We start from the raw sequence: 24167 nt of genomic DNA, 5'->3' as shown, positions 1-24167 counted from the left end.
GTTCTAAGCGCTGGGGAGGATACAAGGTGATCGGGTTGTCCCGCATGGGGCTCACAGTCTTCATCCCCATTTTACAGATGAGGTAACTGAGGCTCCGAGAAGTTAAGTGACTTGCCCGAGGTCACACAGCAGACATGTGGTGGGGCTGGGATTCGAACCCATGACCTCTGACTCCAAAGCCCGGGCTCTTTCCACTGAGCAAGTGCTTGCCAGCGCTTAGAACGGTGCTTTGCCCATAGTAAGTGCTTAATCAATCAATCAATCGTATTTATTGAGTGCTATTATTTTATATAATATTTGATGGTATTAACAAATACCATCATTATTATTATTATTACCAAATGCCATTATTATTAGCTTGTTTCATTCATTCATTCAGTTGCATTTCTTGAGCGCTTACTGTGTGCGGAGCACTGTACTAAGCGCTTGGGAAGTACAAGTTGGCAACATGGAGAGATGGTCCCTACCTCAGCACGGTACCTGCCACAGAGTGTTAAATTGGGAAATTGACCAAATGATGTGCATCTAGCTTTATTTCTATTTATTGTGATGACACCTGTCCACATGTTTTGTTTCGTTGTCTGTCTCCCCCTCCTAGACTGTGAGCCCGTTGTGGGTAGGGACCGTCTCTATATGTTGCCAACTTCCCAAGCGCTTAGTACAGTGCTCTGCACACAGTAAGCGCTCAATAAATACGACTGAATGACCAAAAGAGGCTACATTTTTAATGATGCTCATTAAGTCAATCATGCTTTCAATCAATCAGTTGTATTTATTGAGCACTTACCATGTGGAGCATTCATCATCATCATCATCATCAATCGTATTTATTGAGCGCTTACTATGTGCAGAGCACTGTACTAAGCGCTTGGGAAGTACAAATTGGCAACACATAGAGACAGTCCCTACCCAACAGTGGGCTCGCAGTCTAAAAGGGGGAGACAGAGAACAAAACCAAACATACCAACAAAATAAAATAAACAGGATAGATATGTACAGGTAAAATAAATAAATAAATAGAGTAATAAATATGTAAAATAAATAAATAAATAAATAGAGTAATAAATATGTACTATAGCATTATAGTAAGCACTCAGGAGAGCACAATACAACAGAATTAGCAGATGTGTTCCCTGCCCACAAGGATTTTACAGTTTAGTGGGATTAAAATATTTTAAATGTTTAGCGGATTAAAGTGTTTTGAAGGATCTATCCGCATCGCCCTCCCTCCCCACATCCATGTCTACCTGTATATATGTATACCTGTATATATGTATATATGTTTGTACATATTTGTTACTCTATTTATTTATTTATTTATTTTACTTGTACATATCCCTTTTACACTGTGAGCCCACTGTTGGGTAGGGACTGTCTCTATGTGTTGCCAATTTGTATTTCCCAAGCGCTTAGTACAGTGCTCTGCACATAGTAAGCGCTCAATAAATACGATTGATGATGATCCATCAGGTTGGGACCAATTGGTTGCTGTTCTCGAGAAAACCTAGAATCCGAAAGCTCTAAATTGTCATGCATTTCACTTTAACTAGGCTAACCGAAGTAATATAATTAAGAAGCAAAACTAGAATAAGACTTTCCGTTCAGGTTTCTGACCACTTTTTTGGTTCACGCTTGAAACAGTCACATTATAAGGTAGAGCTTATTATCAACTCTTAAAAATTCAACTTTTTTTTCCTCTTTTCGCAGAATTAGTTCCCGAAATTTTAGAGCTGAGTGTGTAAAAGTGTGGATTTCCTAACATTCGGCACTTTGGATTCCCGGAAGCCAACGGCAACAGCAGATGGCAACCTAGTACCGTAAATTCATTTTCCAGTTTTTAAAAGTACCACGCAGTGCTCCTTCTATTGTATTGTTAAAGTCGACTGGTTCATTGAACTGTCCAAGAGATAATTAATTCGACTCTGAGTCTGGTAGATAGAGAAAAGGAACTCGTGAAATTAATGCCTGTTACCCTGGGGGTATTAACGGATGATGAAGACTTTTTTTTCATCAACATTTTCATCCTCCAGGCTGTGAGTCCCATGTGGGAGTTGGGACCGTTTACCAACTGATTAACGTGTATTCATTCATTCAATTATATTTATTGAGTGCTTATTGTGTGCAGAGCACTGTACTAAGCGCTTGAATCTACCCCAGCACTTTCAGCGCTTAGAACAGTGCTCTGTACGTAGTAAGCGCTTAATAAATGCCATTATTATTATTATTGGCATATAGGAAGTGCTTTAAAAAATACCACGATCATAATTATTAATTACTAACATTTATTTAGTTATCTTACTTGTACATATCTATTCTATTTATTTTATTTTGTTAGTATGTTTGGTTTTGTTCTCTGTCTCCCCCTTCTAGACTGTGAGCCCACTGTTGGGTCGGGACCGTCTCTATATGTTGCCAACTTGTCCTTCCCAAGCGCTTAGTACAGTGCTCTGCACACAGGAAGCGCTCAATAAATACGATTGATTGATTGATAACATTAGTGTGCAATTTGTATTCTTCAACTAATGAAAATTATCACTGCTTGGGTAGGGACTGTCTCTATATGTTGCCAATTTGTACTTCCCAAGCGCTTAGTACAGTGCTCTGCACATAGTAAGCGCTCAATAAATACGATTGATGATGATGATGATGATGAAGTAAACCCGCATATTAAAGATGGTTTTCTCCCATGTGATGGTTTTGTTTTCTTTTTCCTGGGAATTAAAACTTTATTTTGCAGTATTCAGAGAAAGAAGCAGACGGTATAGTGAATGAAAAGGAGGTGTTACTCTAGCCTTTCGGTCTTATTATTGGTAAAATTGACTATAAAGCAAAATAAAATTCTGCATAAATTTTGTCCTTGGCGTGTCATTGCTTCGGAGGTCACGTCTTCTATCTTTCATGCAACTCCTCGAGTGCTTAGAATAGTCCCCTGCATAGAAGAAGTGCTGGAGAATTACTGTTGGTTGATTGAGCTTTAGACTATCCCTTTTGCCACTTTTCCACTTATTGAATAAGTGGTGGTGGCTGCGTTATGTTCATTCATTCATTCGATCGTATTTATTGAGCGCTTACTGTGTGCAGAGCACTGGACTAAGCGCTTGGGAAGTCCAAGTTGGCAACATAGAGAGACGGTCCCTACCCAACAACGGGATTGCAGTCTAGAAGGGGGAGACAGACAACAAAACCAAACATGTGGAGGGGCGTCAAGTCGTCAGAACAAATAGAATTAAAGCTAAATGCACATCATTAACAAAATCAATAGAATAGTAAATATGTGCAAGTAAAATAAATAGAGTAATAAATCTGTATAGACACATATACAGGTGCTGTAGGGAGGGGAAGGAGGAAGGGCAGGGGGGACGGGGAGTAGTACAGTGAAGAAGCATCATGGCTCAGTGGAAAGAGCACGGCCTTTGGAGTCAGAGGTCATGGGTTCGAATCCCGGCTCCACCACAAGTCTGCTGTGTGACCTTGGGCAAGTCACTTAACTTCTCTGAGCCTCAGTTCCCTCATCTGTAAAAAATGGGGATTAAGATTGTGAGCCCCAGGTGGGACAACTTGATCACATTGTATCCCCCCGGCGCTTGGAACAGCGCTTGGCACATAGTTATTATTATAGAGAAGCAGCGTGGCTCAGTGGCAAGAGCCCGGGCTTTGGAGTCAGAGGTCATGGGTTCAAATCCCGGCTCCGCCAACTGTCAGCTGTGTGACTTTGGGCCGGTCACTTCACTTCCCTGGGCCTCAGTTCCCTCATCTGTAAAATGGGGATGAAGACTGTGAGCCCCCCGTGGGACAGCCTGATCACCGTGTAACCTCCCCAGGGCTTAGAACAGTGCTTTGCACATAGTAAGCGCTTAATAAATGCCATCAATCAATAAATACAGTGCTCTGCACACGGTGACTCTAGGTTTTGGGCCCACAGGTTATCTGAGCTGAACCGGGCAGGGTCACGAAGGTGTCATCATCATCATCAATCGTATTTATTGAGCGCTTACTATGTGCAGAGCACTGTACTAGGCGCTTGGGAAGTACAAATTGGCAACATATAGAGACAGTCCCTACCCAACAATGGGCTCACAGTCGAACAGGGGGAGACAGAGAACAAAACCAAACATACTAACAAAATAAAATGTCGGGGTCCAGAACCTCGTCAGGGACCTCTTCTCCTTGCAATATCTGATGTTGTCTTATATATAAGCTCCTTACGGGCAGGGAACATGTCTGTTAATAATAATAATCATAATAATGATTTAGCACACTTTTTCATTGGCTCTAATGGACAGATGTTTTGACTATGACATGGCAAGACAAGGGTTTGAAATGGTGGATTGGAAAGATTTTGTTCATAAAAGTGATTGCTCTTACATTGCAAAGTGCAGGATTTACATGGGGAAAATGTCAGTCTCCTGCAGGATCTCATGATGGATCACGTTACCACAGGCCATTGAGTTCTCTGGAAACAACAGTCTCTTTTCTGAAAGCCACGCAGGCGTGCGAGTCCCAGTTGGCTTTCATCATCATCATCATCCTCAATCGTATTTATTGAGCGCTTACTATGTGCAGAGCACTGTCCTAAGCGCTTGGGAAGTACAAATTGGCAACACATAGAGACAGTCCCTACCCAACAGTGGGCTCACAGTCTAAAAGGGTGAGACAGAACAAAACCAAACATACCAACAAAATAAAATAAATAGGATAGATATGTACAAGTAAAATAAATAGAGTAATAAATATGTACAACCATATATACATATATATGTATATATATACACGGGAGTCACGCACATACGGGCTAGAGGATGCAGTCGCAGCGCTGCAACGAGGGGGCAGCTTGTATTGTGGTGGGGGGTTGGATGGCATTATTCGATTTATTTTATTTTGTTAGTATGTTTGGTTTTGTTGTCCGTCTCCCCCTTTTAGACTGTGAGCCCGCTGTTGGGTAGGGACCGTCTCTATATGTTGCCAACTTGGACTTCCCAAGCGCTTAGTCCAGTGCTCTGCACACAGTAAGCGCTCACTAAATATGATTGATGATGGTAATGGTATTTGTTAAGCACTTACTATGTGCCAAGCACTGTTCTAAGCACTGGGGTAGATACGAGGTAATCAGGTAGTCCTCCGTGGGGCTCCCAGTCTTCATCCCCATTTTACAGATGAGGTGACTGAGGCACAGAGGAGCAAAGTGACTCACCCACCATCACACAGTTGACAAGTGGCAGAGGTGGGATTGGAACCCACGACCTCTGACTCCCAAACCCGGGCTCTACCCACTGAGCCACGCTGCTCTGGGCCTGGCACGTAGTAAGTAGAGAAGTGCTTAATAAATACCATCATTATTACAATATAACACTATAATAGACCCACAACCTGATCACCTTGTAACCTCCCCAGCACTTACAACAGTGCTCTGCACAGAGTAAGCGCTTAACAAATGCCATTATTATTATTATTATTATTATTAGCACATAGTAAGCGCTTAATAAATGCCATCATTAGTATTACAATATAACAATATAATAGACACATTCCCTTGATGCACATAGCGCTTAATAAATACCATCATTATTATAATATAACAATATAATAGACCCACAAACTGATCACCTTGTAACCTCCCAGCGCTTACAACAGTGCTCTGCACATAGTAAGCACTTAACAAATGCCGTTATTATTATTATTATTAGCACATAGTAAGCGCTTAATAAATGCCATCATTATTATTACAATATAACAATATAATAGACACATTCCCTTGATGCACATAGTAAGCGCTTAATAAATACCATCATTATTATAACAATATAATAGACCCACAACCTGATCACCTTGTAACCTCCCCAGCGCTTAGAACAGTGCTTTGCACATAGTAAGCGCTTAACAAATGCCGTTATTATTATTATTAGCACATAGTAAGCGTTTAATAAATGCCATCATTATTATTACAATATAACAATATAATAGACACATTCCCTTGATGGACATAGCGCTTAATAAATACCATCATTATTATAATATAACAATATAATAGACCCACAAACTGATCACCTTGTAACCTCCCAGCGCTTACAACAGTGCTCTGCACATAGTAAGCACTTAACAAATGCCGTTATTATTATTATTATTAGCACATAGTAAGCGCTTAATAAATGCCATCATCATTACAACATAATATAATAGACACATTTCCTTGATGCACATAGCACTTAATAAATACCATCATTATTATAATATAACAATATAATAGACACAACCTGATCACCTTGTAACATGCCCAGCGCTTAGAACAGTGCTTTGCACATAGTAAGCGCTTAACAAATGCCGTTATTATTATTAGCACATAGTAAGCGTTTAATAAATGCCATCATTATTACAATATAACAATATAATAGACACAATATATAACATATTATAATTATTACATTATATAATTATATTATAATATATTAATAATATAAGTATTATATTATAATAATACAATCATATATACAACAATATAATAATTATGATTATTATTATTAAGTGGAGGAGGCCGGATTCGAACCCGCAACCTCTAACTCCAAAGCCCGGGCTCTTTCCCGCTTGAGCCACGCTGCCCCTCCCCTCCCTTTTTTTTCCCCGGTCGCAGGCGGAGAAGATTGACCATCCCGCGACCCGTAGTGTTCGTTTCCCCCCTCCCCTCTAGGGGGCGGGGCGCGCGGCTGTGGCTTTAACAGAGCGCCGATGGAATCGATCGTCGCCAAGGGTTACGAGGGCGGCGGCGCCACTTCCGGGTGTGCTCGGGGCTCTTCCGGTCGTGCCTGGAGCGCGGGCCGTTTGATTGGGCCGCCCGTCGAGGCCCGGGAAAGAGCCGTCGCCCATGGCTACCGCCCCGGTAAGGATGGGGAGGGCCTGTCCGCGGGCTGTGTGTTTCTGTTCGTACGCGTGCCTAGGCCCTCATCCTGCACCGCTGCGATTCACCCAGAATGGAATCGTTTTACCCCCTTGGAATCCCCAACCGGGGTGGATTCAGGCCCTAACTCGACGTCACCCGTCGGGGCGTTGCCATGGCGACGCGGCGGGCGCCCCGTCGGGGCTCGGGGTGGAGGTGGGGGCGCCCTCTCCCGGACGGCCGCGACACTGCAGCCCAGGAGGGGCAGCGCAGGGCGGCCTTCTCTCCATAATAATAATAATAATAATAATAATATTTGTTAAGCGTTTACTTTGTGCAATAATATAATAAGTTAAGTACTTGCTATGGGAAATAATAATAATAATAATAATGGTATTTGTTAAGCACTTGCTCTGTGAAACAATAATCATGGTATTTGTTAAGCGTTTACTTTGTGCAATAATATCATAATAATAATGATAGTAAGTTAAGCGCTTGCCCTGGGAAATAATAATAATAATAATAATAATAATAATTGTTAAGCACTTGCTCTGTGAAACAATAATCATGGTATTTGTTAATAGTTTACTTTGTGCAATAATATAATAATGGTAATGATAGTAAATTAAGCACTTGCTCTGTGAAATAATAATAATCATGGTATTTGTTAAGCACTTGCTCTGTGAAACAATAATCATGGTATTTGTTAAGCGTTTACTTTGTTCAATAATATCATAATAGTAATGATAGTAAGTTAAGCGCTTGCTCTGGGAAATAATAATAATCATGGTATTTGTTAAGCAATTGCTCTGTGAAACAATAATCATGTATTTGTTAATAGTTTACTTTGTGCAATAATATAATACTAGTAATGATAGTAAATTAAGCACTTGCTCTGTGAAATAATAATAATCATGGTATTTGTTAAGCACTTGCTCTGTGAAACAATAATCATGGTATTTGCTAATAGTTTACTTTGTGCAATAATATAATAATAGTAATGATAGTAAGTTAAGCGCTTGCTCTGGGAAATAATAATAATAATAATAATCATGGTATTTGTTAAGCAATTGCTCTGTGAAACAATAATCATGGTATTTGTTAAGCGTTTACTTTGTGCAATAATATAATAATGGTAATGATAGTAAATTAAGCACTTGCTCTGTGAAATAATAGTAATCATGGTATTTGTTAAGCACTTGCTCTGTGAAACAATAATCATGGTATTTGTTAAGCGATTACTTTGTGCAATAATATCATAATAGTAATGATAGTAAGTTAAGCGCTTGCTCTGGGAAATAATAATAATAATCATGGTATTTGTTAAGCAATTGCTCTGTGAAACAATAATCATGGTATTTGTTAATAGTTTACTTTGTGCAATAATATAATAATAGCAATGATAGTAAATTAAGCACTTGCTCTGTGAAATAATAGTAATCACGGTATTTGTTAAGCACTTGCTCTGTGAAACAATAATCATGGTATTTGTTAAGCGATTACTTTGTGCAATAATATCATAATAGTAATGATAGTAAGTTAAGCGCTTGCTCTGGGAAATAATAATAATAATCACGGTATTTGTTAAGCAATTGCTCTGTGAAACAATAATCATGGTATTTGTTAATAGTTTACTTTGTGCAATAATATAATAATAGCAATGATAGTAAATTAAGCACTTGCTCTGTGAAATAATAGTAATCATGGTATTTGTTAAGCACTTGCTCTGTGAAACAATAATCATGGTATTTGTTAAGCGATTACTTTGTGCAATAATATCATAATAGTAATGATAGTAAGTTAAGCGCTTGCTCTGGGAAATAATAATAATAATCACGGTATTTGTTAAGCAATTGCTCTGTGAAACAATAATCGTGGTATTTGTTAAGCAATTACTTTGTGCAATAATATCATAATAGTAATGATAGTAAGTTAAGCTCTTGCTCTGGGAAATAATAATAATAATAATCATGGTATTAAGCACTTGCTCTGTGAAACAATCATGGTATTTGTTAAGCGATTACTTTGTGCAATAATATAATAGTAACGATAGTAAGTTAAGCGCTTGCTCTGGGAAATAATAATAATAATCACGGTATTTGTTAAGCACTTGCTCTGTGAAACAATAATCGTGGTATTTGTTAAGCGTTTACTTTCTGCAATAATATAATAATAGTAATATAAGCGCTTGCTCTGTGAAATAATAATAATAATAATAATAATAATAATAATCATGGTATTTGTTAAGCACTTGCTCTGTGAAACAATCATGGTATTTGTTAAGCGATTATTTTGTGCAATAATATCATAATAGTAATGATAGTAAGTTAAGCGCTTGCTCTGGGAAATAATGATAATAATGATCATGGTATTTGTTAAGCACTTGCTCTGTGAAACAATAGTAATGGTATTTGTTAAGCGTTTACTTTCTGCAATAATAATAATAATAATGATGGCATTTGTTAAGTGCTTACTATGTGCAAAGCACTGTTCTAAGCGCTGGGGGGATACAAGGTGATCAGGTTGTCCCACGGGGGGCTCACAGTCTTCATCCCCATTTTACAGATGAGGTCAGTGAGGCTCAGACAATAATAATAATGATGGCATTTATTAAGCGCTTACTATGTGCAAAACACCGTTCTAAGCGCTGGGGAGGTTACAAGGTGATCAGGCTGTCCCACGGGGGGCTCACAGTCTTCATCCCCATTTTACAGATGAGGTCACTGAGGCACAGAGAAGTGAAATGACTTGCCCAGAGTCATACAGCTGGGAAGCAGCGTGGCTCAGTGGCAAGAGCCCGGGCTTTGGAGTCAGAGGTCATGGGTTCGAATGCCGACTCCACCACGTGTCTGCTGTGTGACCTTGGGCAAGTCACTTAACTTCTCTGAGCCTCAGTTACCTCATCTGGAAAATGGGGATTAAGACTGTGAGCGCCACGTGGGACAGCTTGATCACCTTGTATCCCCCCAGCGCTTAGAACAGTGCTCTGCACATAGTAAGTGCTTAATACATGTTATTATTATTATTATTATAATACAGCTGGCAAGCGGTGGAACAGGGATTTGAAACCATGACCTCTGACTTCCATTTATCAAGATCTTACTATGTGCAAAGCACCATTCTAAGCGCTGGGGAGGATACAAGTTGATCAGGTTGTCCCACACGGGGCTCACAGTTTTAATCCCCATTTTCCAGATGAGGTAACTGAGGCCCAGAGAAGTGAAGTGACTAGCCCAGAGTCACACAGCTGACACTAAATCTGTACGAATATAGATACAAGTGCTGTGGGGAGGGGGATGGGGAGGAGGAGAGGAATAAGGGGGCTGAGCGTGGGAAGGCCTCCTGGAGGAGGTGAGCTCTCAGTAGGGCTTTGAAGGGAGGAAGAGAGCTAGTTTGGAGGGTGTGTGGCTGATGGAAGTACAGTGGCTCAGGGGAAAGAGCCTGGGCTTGGGAATCAGAGGTCGTGGGTTCAAATCCCGACTCCCCCACTCGTCAGCTGTGTGACTTTGGGCAAGTCACTTCCCTTCTCTGGGCCTCAGTGACCTCATCTGGAAAATGGGGATGAAGACTGGGAGCCCCACGTGGGGCAACCCGACCCCCTTGTAACCTCCCCAGCGCTTAGAACGGGGCTTTGCACATAGTAAGCGCTTAATAAATGTCATTATTATCATTATTATTATTAAAATGGGGATGGAAGACCGTGAGCCCCCCGTGGGACAACCTGATCCCCTTGTAACCTCCCCAGCGCTTAGAACGGTGCTTTGCACATAGTAAGCACTTAATAAATGCCATTATTATTATTATTATTGTTATTAATAAAATGGGGGTGAAGGCTGTGAGCCCCCCGTGGGACAACCTGATCCCCTTGTATCCTCCCCAGCGCTTAGATCAGTGCTTTACACATAGTAAGTGCTTAATAAATGCCATCATTATTATTATTATTATTAAAATGGGGATGAAGACTGTGAGCCCCCCTTGGGGCAACCTGATCACCTTGTAACCTCCCCAGCGCTTAGAGCGGTGCTTTGCACATAGTAAGCGCTTAATAAATGCCATTATTGTTAATATTATTATTATTAAAATGGGGATGAAGACTGTGAGCCCCCCGTGGGACAACCTGATCCCCTTGTAACCTCCCCTGCGCTCAGAGCGGTGCTTTGCACATAGTAAGCGTTTAATAAATGCCATTATTATAATTATTGTTAATAAAATGGGGATGAAGACTGTGAGCCCCCCGTGGGACAACCTGATCCCCTTGTATCCTCCCCAGCGCTTAGATCAGTGCTTTACACATAGTAAGCACTTAATAAATGCCATTATTATAATTATTGTTAATAAAATGGGGATGAAGACTGTGAGCCCCCCGTGGGACAACCTGATCCCCTTGTATCCTCCCCAGCGCTTAGATCAGTGCTTTACACATAGTAAGCACTTAATAAATGCCATTATTATTATTATTATTATTATTATTATTATTTAAATGGGGATGAAGACTGTGAGCCCCCCTTGGGACAATCTGATCCCCTTGTAACCTCCCCAGCGCTTAGAGCGGTGCTTTGCACATGGTAAGCGCTTAATAAATGCTATTAATAATAATAATAATAATTAATAATAATAATAATAAAATGGGGATAAAATCGGGATGGGGATGAAAACTGTGAGCCCCCCGTGGGACAACCTCATCCCCTTGTAACCTCCCCAGCGCTTAGAGCAGTGCTTTACACATAGTAAGTGCTTAATAAATGCCATCATTATTATTATTATTATTATTATTATTAAAATGGGGATGAAGACTGTGAGCCCCCCGTGGGACAACCTGATCCCCTTGTAACCTCCCCTGCGCTTAGAACGGTGCTTTGCACATAGCACTTAATAAATGCCATTATTGTTATTATTATTATTATTAAAATGGGGATGAAGACTGTGAGCCCCCCGTGGGACAACCTGATCACCTTATAACCTCCCCAGCGCTTAGAGCGGTGTTTTGCCCATAGTAAGCGCTTAATAAATGCCATTATTGTTGTTATTGTTATTATTCTACAAGTGCTGTGGGGAGGGGAAGGAGGATGGGGAGGAGGAGAGGAAAAAGGGGGCTGAGTGTGGGAAGGCCTCCTGGAGGAGGTGAGCTCTCAGTAGGGCCTTGAAGGGAGGAAGAGAGCTAACTTGGATGTGTGGAGGGAGGGCAGTCGGGACCAAGCGTTTCGCACACAGTGAGCGCTGGAGAAAGGGGAGGGACTGAACGACTTGTACATATTTACTATTCGATTTATTTTATTTTGTTAAGACGTTTTGTTTTGTTGTCTGTCTCCCCCTTCTAGACTGTGACTAGACTCCCCATCCCCCCCAAGCCTTACCTCCTTCCCCTCCCCACAGCACCTGTATATATGGATATATGTTTGTACAGATTTGTTACTCTACTTATTTATTTTACTTGTACATATTTATTCTATTTTATTTTGTTAATATGTTTTGTTGTCTCTCCCCCTTCTAGACTGTGACTAGACTCCCCATCCCCCGCCTTACCTCCTTCCCCTCCCCACAGCACCTGTATATATGTATATATGTTTGTACATATTTATTACTCTATTTATTAATTTTACTTGTGCATACTTATTCTATTTTATTTTGTTAATACGTTTTGTTTAGTTCTCCGTCTCCCCCTTCTAGACTGTGACTAGACTCCCCATCCCCCCCACCTTACCTCCTTCCCCTCCCCACAGCACCTGTATATATGTTTATATGTTTGTACATATTTATTACTCTATTTATTAATTTTACTTGCGCATATTTATTCTATTTATTTTATTTTGTTAATACGTTTTGTTTTGTTGACTGTCTCCCCCTTCTCGACTGTGACTAGACTCCCCATCCCCCTCGCTTTACCTCCTTCCCCTCCCCACAGCACCTGTATACATGTATATATGTTTGTACATATTTATTACTCTATTTATTTTACTCGTACATATTCTATTTATTTTATTTTGTTTAATACGTTTTGTTTTGTTGTCTTGTCTCCCCCTTCTCGACTGTGACTAGACTCCCCATCCCCCTCGCCTTACCTCCTTCCCCTCCCCTTACCTCCTTCCCCTCCCCACAGCACCTGTATATGTGTTTGTACATATTTATTACTCTATTTTACTTGTACATATCTATTCTATTTATTTTATTTTGTTTAATACGTTTTGTTTTGTTGTCTGTCTCCCCCTTCTAGACTGTGACTAGACTCCCCATCCCCCCGGCCTTACCTCCTTCCCCTCCCCACAGCACCTGTATATATGTTTGTACATATTTATTACTCCATTTATTTATTTATTTATTTATTTACTTATTTATTTTGCTTGTACGTATTTATTCTATTCATTTTATTTTGTCAATATGTTTTGTTGTCTGTCTCCCCCTTCTAGACTGTGACTGGACTCCCCATCCCCCCCGCCTTACCTCCTTCCCCTCCCCACAGCACCTGTATATGTGTTTGTACATATTTATTACTCTATTAATTTATTTTACCTGTGCATATTTCTTCAATTTATTTTTATTTTGTTAATATGTTTTGTTTTGTTGACTGTCTCCCCCTTCTCGACTGTGACTAGACTCCCCATCCCCCCCGGCCTTACCTCCTTCCCCTCCCCACAGCACCTGTATATATGTATATATGTATGTACATATTTATTACTCTGTTTTATTTATTTTACTTGTACGTATTTATTCTATATATTTTACTTTGTTACTAAGTTTTGTTTTGTTGTCTGGTTCCTACTTCTCGACTGTGACTAGACTCCCCATCCCCCTCGCCTTACCTCCGTCCCCTCCCCACAGCTCCTGTATATATGTATTTATGTTTGTACAGATTTATTACTCTATTTATTTTACTTGTGCATATTGTATTTAGTTTATTTTGTTAATATATTGTGTTTTGTCGTCTGTCTCCCCTTCTAGACTGTGAGCCCACTGTCGGGTAGGGACCGTCTCTATATGTTGCCAACTTGTACTTCCCAAGCGCTTAGTCCAGTGCTCTGCACACAGTAAGCGCTCAAATTAATACAATTGATTGATTGATTGTACTTCCCAAGCGCTTAGTACAGTGCTGTGCACATAGTGAGCGCTCAATAAATACGATTGAATGAATGAATGAATGAAATACGTTGCCAATTTGTACTTCCCAAGCGCTTAGTCCAGTGCTCTGCACGCAGTAAGCGCTCAATAAATACGATTGAATGAATGAAATACGTTGCCAACTTGTACTTCCCAAGCGCTTAGTACAGTGCTCTGCACACAGAAAGCTCTCAATAAATACGATTGAATGAATGAATAAATGAAATATGTTGCCAACTTGTACTTCCCAAGCGCTTAGTCCAGTGCTCTGCACACAGTGAGCGCTCAATAAATACGATTGAATGAATGAAATATGTTGCCAACTTGTACTTCCCAAGCGCTTAGTGCAGTGCTCTGCACACCGTGAGCGCTCAATAAATACGATTGAATGAATGAATGAAATATGTTGCCAACTTGTACTTCCCAAGCGCTTAGTGCAGTGCTCTGCACACCGTGAGCGCTCAATAAATACGATTGAATGAATGAAATATGTTGCCAACTTGTACTTCCCAAGCGCTTAGTACAGTGCTCTGCACACAGAAAGCTCTCAATAAATACGATTGAATGAATGAATGAAATATGTTGCCAACTTGTACTTCCCAAGCGCTTAGTGCAGTGCTCTGCACACCGTGAGCGCTCAGTAAATACGATTGAATGAATGAATGAAATATGTTGCCAACTTGTACTTCCCAAGCGCTTAGTACAGTGCTCTACACACAGTGATTGAATGAATGAAGGAATGAATGTGAGCCCGCTGTTGGGTGGGGGCCGTCTCTGTATGTTGCCAACTTGTACTTCCCAAGCGCTTAGTACAGTGCTCAGCACACCGCGAGCGCTCAATAAATACGATTGAATGAATGAATGAATGTGAGCCCGCTGTTGGGTAGGGGCCGCCTCTATATGTTGCCAACTTGTACTTCCCAAGCGCTTAGTACAGTGCTCAGCACACCAGCCCACGACTGAATGAATGAACGAACGAAGAAGGGAGGGAATTGGTTCCTTCGTTCAAATCAATCGTCCGGATTGTGCAGAGCACTGTACTAAGCGCTCGGGCGAGGCTCAAGACTGTTGTTGTTGCTTTTTTTGTGTGTGTGTGTGTACCAGGAGGACCCCGCGTTGGGGCGGCACCTGAAAGGACACAGCGCGGCCGTCTGCAGCCTGGACTTCAGCCCGGACACCAAGCAGCTCGGTGAGTGTCCGGGGGCGGAGCTTGTGTGTCCGTTGTGTTTGTGTGTCGGTGTGTGTGTCCGGGAGAGAGGGCGGGGGCAAAGTTGTCGGGAGGAGGAAGCGCTCAGAGAGAGGGGCAGGAGGAGTCGGTCCCCGGGCCTCCCTGAAGAAGAAGTGCCCAGGGGGCCCCTCGTCCATGCCATCGCCACGTCGGCCAGGAAGATGAGGTGGGCCCGGCCGGGCAGGGGCTGCTTGCCACTCGCCCTCCTGCTGCTGGCAGCGGCCTACGTGCTGGTCCAGAGGGCCGGGCCCGCCGCCCAGGCCCAGGACCGGACCCAGCGTCGGCCCCGGGAACCCGCCCGGGATCCGGCCCGGCCGCTCTACCAGAAGGCCCCCCCCGACCCCCAGGCCCTGGGCGAGTGGGGCACGGCCAGCCGCCTCCAGCCGCGGGGCGACCAGAAGAAGCGGGCCGAAGCCCTCGTGGAGAAGTACGCCATCAACATCCACCTGAGCGACCGGATCTCCCTGCACCGCCACATCCGGGACGGCCGGATGCCCGAGTGCAAGGCCAAGGCCTACGACTACCGGCGGCTGCCCACCACCTCGGTGGTCATCGCCTTCTACAACGAGGCCTGGTCGACGCTGCTGCGGACGGTCCACAGCGTGCTGGAGACGGCCCCGGCCGTCCTGCTGAGGGAGGTCATCCTGGTGGACGACCTGAGCGAGGAGGCCTACCTGAAGGCCGAGCTGGAGCGGTACGTCAGCGGCCTGCGGAGGGTCCGGCTGATCCGGACCCGCAGGCGGGAGGGGCTGGTCCGGGCCCGCCTGATCGGCGCCACCTTCGCCACCGGCGAGGTGCTCACCTTCCTGGACTGCCACTGCGAGTGCAACGCCGGCTGGCTGGAACCGCTCCTGGAGCGGATCGGCCAGAACGAGACGGCCGTCGTCTGCCCCGTCATCGACACCATCGACTGGAACACCTTCGAGTTCTACATGCAGACCGGGGAGCCCATGATCGGGGGCTTCGACTGGCGCTTAACCTTCCAGTGGCAGGCCGTCCCCGAGCGGGAGCGCCGGAGGCGGGGGTCCAGGACCGACCCCATCCGGTCCCCGACCATGGCCGGCGGGTTGTTCGCCGTCAGCAAGAAGTACTTCGAGTACCTCGGGACCTACGACATGGGGATGGAGGTGTGGGGGGGCGAGAACCTGGAGCTGTCCTTCCGGGTGTGGCAGTGCGGCGGCACGCTGGAGATCCACCCCTGCTCCCACGTGGGGCACGTGTTTCCGAAGCGGGCCCCGTACGCCAGGCCCAGCTTCCTACGGAACACCGCCCGGGCGGCCGAGGTGTGGATGGACGGCTACAAAGAGCACTTCTATAACCGAAACCCGCCGGCCAGGAAGGAGACCTACGGGGATCTGTCCGAAAGGAAGCTGCTGCGGGAGAAGCTGAGCTGCAAGAGCTTCCAGTGGTACCTCAGCAACGTCTTCCCCAATCTCCACGTCCCGGAGGATCGGCCCGGCTGGCACGGAGCCATCCGCAGCCTGGGGATAGCGTCCGAATGCCTAGACTACAATTCCCCCGAGCGCAATCCCACCGGAGCTCACCTGTCCCTGTTCGGGTGCCACGGGCAAGGAGGCAACCAGTTCTTCGAGTACACGTCCCGCGGAGAGATCCGCTTCAATTCCGTGACCGAACTGTGCGCGGAGGTCCCCCGGCAGAAGACTTTCGTCGGGATGCAGGCCTGTCCCACGGACGGGTCCTCGGTCCCGGAAAACATCGTCTGGCGTTTTAAAGAGGACGGAACTATCTATCATCCCCATTCGGGACTGTGCCTCAGTGCCTACCGCAACGCCGAGGGTCGGGCCGACGTAGAGATGAGGACTTGTGACTCGGCGGATAAAAACCAGATCTGGAAGTTTGAAAAGTAAACCAGGCGGCGCCGCGGTCGCGTGGGTGGACGGCGACCCGGAGGACTACAGAGCAACCTCACTGACAGGCCCCGGCTGTTCTACAGACCCTCCTCCCGGCGAGGAGGTCCGTCGTCTGAAACTCCGGCAACCGATCGATGGGCGTTTGACCGGATAATTCGTGCCCGGTCACTATTTGCCACCCTCTGCATTCTTCCTTGCCTCCTTCCCCGCTGCTGCCTCGCTTTACCCTAGTCCCCTCTCTCTCTCCCTGCCCCCTCCCACATCCCAGTCCTCCATCTCTCCCCCACCGCCCTCCGCCCCTTCCCATCCAGGAGCAGAACGGGAAGGGAGAGAAGGCTGGCAAATGGCCCAAGGAGCAGCAAATGTATAATTGGGCAGAGGCTAGCGGAGCCGGTTCCTTTGGAGTGGCTAGTTCACTCACTAGCCCCGTGGCCCCCAAACCCTCTCTCTCGGGTTATCTCCCACCCATAGCCGGTCACCGCCGCTGCGCCGTTCCTCATCTCATCGCCGCCCGTCACCCTTATGCCCCCCCTTTGTCCCCTCTGACATCTGACAGATCTTTAAGACCGGATTTCAACGGAAGCATCTCTTTTAAACGCCGTGCTCGGTGACCTTTTTTACACTGAAAGTGGGTGGACCGGGGCCGCCTTTTAAAAGTGCCTTATGAACTGACTGAGGTTTTATTTTTGTAAGAGGTGTGACCTCGTAATCGATTGCACCACCCGTGTCTTTCTCTGACCCTGTCTGAAAAACGTGTCTGCAAATCCTGAAGGTGCCTAAAGGTTGAAATGTAAGAACTAAGATCCTTCAGCTCTTACTGAGAAGTGCCCGCTCGAGAACAGCACATTTATACAATCATCTGAGCTGGTTCTTTTCTTTTCTAAGCATTTTATATCTTACCTTTTAAATCGAATAAGGAAGTCAAGTGAGTGTAGTAAAGTAGACTGAAATACCGAAATGGCTAGGTAGGTCATTACCGTAGGACGCTAGCTGAAATGTAATCACCGGGAAGACACTTTTGATATTTTGTATGGAATTTCTGTTTCTAATCTAAAGGGTAGGTAGTTTGAAGAACGTACCAGTGCTTGCGTCAGTGGGTCTCGAAATTCCCTGTCAAGACATCGAACAGACCTTATGCTCTTAAATGCAGGTTGGCGTTTCAGTGGGGAAGAAAATCGTAGATTTTATCGCAGTGCCTAAATTGCTAGGGGCACAATTTTCTCCTTACCCTTCCTTAATCTAGATATATTCGAGGGCTTAACGCATTGCCCAGCAGTCAGGCAGGCACTCCATAAATACTGTTGATGAGGATGTTGAACAGGTGTATTGGAAGATGTAACGGTCAGTCATTTGAAGTCGACACAGTTGAGTTGTAGAGAAGGTTTGTCCCAGTTTTATTTACTTCCAGACTGTGAGTTTCAAGGCCCACCCGGCTTCAGCGAAAGGGAGGAGTAATCATTTAAGAAAATGAAGTATTTGTCATGCACTGTGGAATTTTCAATAATTTTTCAGCCTGGCCTAGGTAACACTGTTGTTGAACAACATACAAGCCAGCTGCTGTTGAAAATGAAAATGAAAGAGTGTGTGTCTGAGAGCGCATGTGCGTATGTGTGTGTCTGCTCAGCTTTTTTCCCTTTTTCTTTTCCCCTGTGAGCTAAGCTCAATTAAATATGTGAGTTTAATTTGGGACAGAATAGGATTTAGTTGTGTTTTCGACTCACATTTTTTGACCAGTGATAATGGACATTTTTTAGTTAGTTATTTAATGGGGGCAAATTTTTACCTGAATGAACCTTTTAGGTTATGACCAAGGAATTTTATACAGTGCTTTGCACATATTAAGCGCTTAACAAATGCCATCATTATTATTATTATTATCCCAAATAAAATTGACTGGTAACAGCTGGTTGAAAATAACATTTAAAATGTTAACAACCGACTCAGGTACAAATCCAGTTTTACTCGTATTCTAAAGCTAAAGTCAGAGTAAACGTTGTTCCTGGTTACTTTACATAGACATATGGAAAAATCAAATGCTGAAAAATTAACCCATGGAATTATATTTAAAGTGTACTGTAATACTAATTAATGGGGGAGGGGAGGGAGATTATATGGATCTTGATTTGAGAAAACTGACAAAACTTTACAAGAAAAAGGTCAGTTGATGATTTTGTTTTCTGCCTCTTGAAGTAAAAATAGTTGTCTGTTTTTGCACACTGGCTAACAATGCCAACTTCTTATAAATGCAGCTTCTACCTGGTGAATTCATTCAATTGTATGTTGTCTCTGTCAAATTATTTTTGACCTACAACCGATCCTTTGTTAGGGTCTGACTGATCAGTTGCAGATTATCCAAGAATCTTGCTGCTGTTTCCTCTTGCTCCCTGCCTTTTTGGCCATTGGGCGGATTGTTTGCAAGGGTAGAATAAGGTGAAACTCCCAAGGATTTTTCTGCTCATTTATAGCTTTGATAAAAGGGTTGGTGGGGCAGTATGGTTGAAACAAAATTCTTAAGCTTTTGGATTATCTGTGAATTTTCATTATTCCTCCCTTTCTTGGCTCTGCTAGATTTTGAAATCCGGGGGGACGTGGGATCGCGTCTCCTACCATACTCGCTCGAGTGCTTGGAGCAGTGCTCAGCAAACGATAGGAACTCAGTAAATCCTATGGGTTATTAAAAGTTCCTTCTGGGTAGGGAATGTGTCTTCCAACCCTGTTGTGTGGTACTCTCCCAGGTGCTCAGTACAGTGCCCGGCGCACAGGAAACGCTCAATAGATACCATTGATTGATTACAATTTTGAGCCCCTCGTATGAGCAGGTTCATAGGGACCTGTCATAAACTGACAAACATACATTTCTCGAGTGGCAGAGTTGCAATTCGTGAAAATTTAATGTGGGTTTTCAGAGTCCTTTGGAATGCTGACAAGTGCAATGCAGGGATTGAATTCCATCTACTTTGTGAACGGAAAGTCTTTTGTATTTATGAGAGGAGGATCAATTCCGTTCCTGATTTTTGTGTGAGGAAAAACAAAATAAATCCACCTGGTTTTTTCCCCTAATTCAGATATTTTTATCTGCTGTTGAAGAACTGTCTTTTTCGGAGCACATTTTGTTGCTATTGATCAAATTTAAGTGGGCAGATTGATTCTTGAATGAAGTGTGTCTCCAATTCTTGGATTGGTAACTCAGTTGGAATAACCGTAACATTAATTGTTCATCGTAAAAGTTGAAAAAGCCAGCAGATATAAAAAGTACGTCTGAGATATTCCGAGATACCGGTTTACTTTACTCTTGAGAAGTTTTTTGGAAAGGAGCAATATGATCCATAGGGAACCTAGTGGACAGTCATACTCATTAGAGTCTGTTAGATTGGATCTAAAGGAGGAAGAATGTTTAACAAATGTTTAACAAAAAATGAAACCTTATCCAGACTACTAATAGTGGTGTCATTTTTTTTATGGTAGTTGTTAAGCGCTTACTATGTGTCAAGCACCGTTCTGAGCGCCGGGGTAGGTAAAAGATAGGCTGGATACTGTTCCTGTCCTTCATTCATTCAATCGTATTTATTTAGCGCTTACTGTGTGCAGAGCACTGTACTAAGTGCTTAGCACTGTGTCTAAGTAGGAAGGAGAACAGGTATTAAATCCCCATTAGCTTGGCTCAGTGGAAAGGGCACGGGCTTTGGAGTCAGAGGTCATGGGTTCAAATCCCAGCTCCACCACTTGTCAGCTGTGTGACTTTGGGCAAGTCACTTAAATTCTCTGGGCCTCAGTCCCTCATCTTTAAAATGGGGATTAAGACTGTGATTGTCCCCGTGGGACAACCTCATCACCTTGTAACCTCCCCAGCACTTAGAACAGTGCTTTGCACATTGTAAGCGCTTAATAAATGCTATCATTATTTGGCCATCAAGGAAACTGAGGCACAGCTAAGTGACTTGCCCAAGGTCACACAGCAGACAAAGGGCGGAGCAGGGATTAGAACCCAGGTCCTCTGGCTCCCAGGCCTGTGCTTTATCCACTAGGCCATGCTACTTCCTTTATCGTTGGATGTCTCATTCCAGTTGGTGAGAGTGTAGTGAAAAAACTTTGTAGGATGGAAAAATATTTTGAACGAGAAGAGAGAGTATTTTTTGTACCAAGCTTATTATGTCACTGTTTTTATTTCAACTTGCCTCACTTTAAAACTGGACGGAAAGGGAAGGGGAAAGTAGCTGCCGTAGGCTGTCTGGAAAGCTAGCCCTGAAAAATCTGATGTTGTTGTACAATTGACCGAAAGATTATTTATGCAGAGCATTAGTAGACATACGTTGTCTTTACCCTTCTCTCTCTCTCTTCCCCCTTTCCCTTTTCCTCGAAATCTTTCCATCACCTTGCCTTCTCCTGTCACTCTCCTGTTCCCTTTGCTCGGTTGGTGTATTTTGTTCTCTTCTCCAGTCCTCTCTGTGTCCTTGAAGTCCTGTTTCTAAGGATGGCAGTGTAAAGCCAAGCACTGGCCTAGAAACCAGATAATGAGATCGGATACAGTCTCCTCACCATTTGGGGATCACAATCTTCTGCCTCTTTAGATAACTTTCCTCTTCAGTTCTGCCAATCAAGGTCTCTGACTTTGTTTTCACCCTTCTGCTGTGATTCTTCTCTTCTATTCTTTTAACCAGGTAGGTGAAAGCTAGGCCAGTTTTTACTCTCACCTGGAGTAAAACTGCCCGTTGTTCCCCACCTCTTGTTAAAACTCACTTCCTAAATCCCTAGCCTCTCTCACCTCCACTCCCATGCCTAGGGCTACTTTAAAAAAAAAATGTATTTTTGCCCCAGCTCTGAGCTTCTGCCTCCATGACTGTCAAAGCCCTGGGGCAGGACCCGAATCTGGTAGTAGGAGGCTAGTGAGAGAGCCCTTAGTGCCCATCCTGTTCCCCATCATGACTTGGTCCCTTAGGCAAGGGCATCTTTTTAAACATTTTTTTCTATTCTTGAACTATTCCGCTTCTATTCCTTCTCTTCCTCTTTCTGTTTCTTAACCCCCTTCTCCCTCATCTCCCTGTGTGCTTTAGATGCTCATTTTTTGCTCTTCCTTTTTTCCTGATTTCACCCGCTCTTGCTGTGTTTGTATATGCCTCCTCTAGACCCACGTTATCCCCTTCCCTTTAAAGACTGTATCTGCCGTGTCTACCGACTCTGTCATATTTTGCCCAGTGCTGTACACACAGGAAGCGCTCAATAATTACCGTTGATTAACTGAGGTACATTTGGCTAAGGAAGGAATGCCACAAAAGGGCTCTGGCTTTCTCCCTCCCTATGGCAAATTGGCAGGGGCGTAGATTCGCAACTCGGCCTTAACAGATTCCTTTTATTTGGGGTTGGCAGCATGAAGGAATTAATCGGGTAGCTAGAGGAGAGGCTCAGAAGCCCAGAAGGGAAGGACAGATGCTTGTTTCTCTTTGACAGGTTCAGTCTTCCTTCCACTTTAGTAATCCTTGAAAACGTGTGTCGCTGAAAGGGGAGACCAGAGTCAGGTTCAAGACTGTATAACCCCATAGTCTCCACTGTGGCTAAAGGAACTTGCTTCTCGTCAAGAATATGAGGTCCAGGAGACACAGAACATGGGTATCGGCTGGGCCAGGAAGAGAATGCCATATAGCAGCGTGGCTCAGTGGAAAGAACCCAGGCTTTGGAGTCAGAGGTCATGGGTTCAAATCCCGGCTCCGCCAATTGCCAGCTGACTTCGGGCAAGTCAGTTCACTTCTCTGTGCCTCAGTTACCTCATCTGTAACATGGGGATTAAGACTGTGAGCCCCCCCGTGGGACAACCTGATCACCTTGTAACTTCCCCAGCACTTAGAACGGTGCTTTGCACATAGTAAGCACTTAATAAATGCTATTATTATTATTATATAGCACCTACTTCGCACTGTTCCTGCCTTACCTTCAAGGGATGTCGTGGCTCACCAAATTACTTAGCATTTTGGAGCACACAGAAACCCCAACCCCCCTCAGGCTTTTAATGACCTTTTTTTTATTGATTTCTCTCCTCACAACATTTCTATTCTCAGATTTCCTCTCGGTTAGGTGGGACTCGTGAGAGTCCCTTTTCAAAGAGTTGAGCGCAGTGTTTGACGTGTAGTAAGCACTTAATAAATACCACCCTTCTGACGAGAAATATTTTTCACAGGCTGAACTGAAATTAGTGGCTTGAAAGGGGTGCCCTTTTATTGCTATTACCTGGCTGGTATGCACTGTGCTCTGACATTTCTTGCTCAGCTTCTAAAGGGTGTGTGCCCGGCAACCTCTTTGATTCTTCCTGGACAGTATGATAGCCAATCACTCTCTTCAGGTACTAGTTCTACATCTTACTCAAGAGATTCCACTGTTGCATTAAGATACTACAGTGGTTTCCATCAGGATTTTCTGATCTGTTGGGCTTTTTTCATTTTCCAGATCCCATTTTACACCGTAGTTCATCCTCAGAATATCCTTGGAGTTAGGGAGAGGCAGGTGCTATTATCCTCATTTTAAGAGAACGAAGCCAGGTGACCTGCCCAAGTCAAAGAACGGATGAGTGCTCAAACCGAGATTTGAAAACAACCCTCCAGACTAGCTCAAGGCTAGAAGGCTAGTGCTGCTCAGATACGTGATATCCTCGATGTAAATGCACGCCATGCTGGGTTTTGAATGCATTTGCTTTGGACTTCACAGCTAAAATTGAATTTTGTTACCCTTGAGGTGATTCTTTCTTGTCTGCCTTTTTGGCCTTTTCTGTAGTTGTACCAATCCTCTGTCATTCATGCCAAATCACCTCACTGCGGGAGAAAGATGAGTGAGGGTGGGAGGGTAAGGCACCCAAAACATGACTAGACCTCAATTCGAAGACCTCGGGGATATTAGATGTCTTCGAAGTGATGTGAGTGAATTTGAGCATTTAGTACGGTGCTCAACACACAGCAAGCACTCCATAAATGATTAGTTGAATTCTTTATGTATGTAGCTGGCTGAATTGATTTTTTTTTAATAAGGAGGTGGGGGAAGGTGTGCGGGAAAGAGCAACACATGTTCACTGTGCCATATCTAGAGTGCCTTCAGTAAAATTACAATAAGATGGGTTATTCTTAAA

General features: G+C 43.8%; 2 protein-coding genes across 2 annotated transcripts in view; both read left to right on the top strand.

The window, feature by feature from the left end:
• Nucleotides 1–6797: 6797 nt before the first annotated feature.
• POC1B (POC1 centriolar protein B) overlaps nt 6798–24167 on the top strand; it is a 61681-nt gene continuing 44311 nt past the window's right edge. The window contains exons 1-2 of the mRNA XM_038756010.1: nt 6798–6871; nt 15065–15149. Coding sequence (XP_038611938.1) covers nt 6857–6871; nt 15065–15149 — 100 coding nt within the window. The 5' untranslated portion in view covers nt 6798–6856. The remainder of the gene's footprint in view (nt 6872–15064; nt 15150–24167) is intronic.
• Nucleotides 15246–17327, top strand: GALNT4 (polypeptide N-acetylgalactosaminyltransferase 4). The gene has a single exon (XM_038756009.1). It carries the CDS (start codon nt 15350–15352, stop codon nt 17054–17056), a length of 1707 nt encoding a protein of 568 aa, XP_038611937.1. The 5' UTR covers nt 15246–15349; the 3' UTR covers nt 17057–17327.

The sequence above is a fragment of the Tachyglossus aculeatus genome, chromosome 14 (assembly GCF_015852505.1).
Source record: "Tachyglossus aculeatus isolate mTacAcu1 chromosome 14, mTacAcu1.pri, whole genome shotgun sequence".
Taxonomy (NCBI): domain Eukaryota; kingdom Metazoa; phylum Chordata; class Mammalia; order Monotremata; family Tachyglossidae; genus Tachyglossus; species Tachyglossus aculeatus.
Note: the sequence above shows the minus strand (reverse complement) of the source record. Positions and strands in the feature narration are given on the sequence as shown.

Bases quoted from the DNA above. Each gene is read 5' to 3' on its own strand.
- GALNT4 (XM_038756009.1), top strand. From the start codon at position 15,350: ATGAGGTGGGCCCGGCCGGGCAGGGGCTGCTTGCCACTCGCCCTCCTG.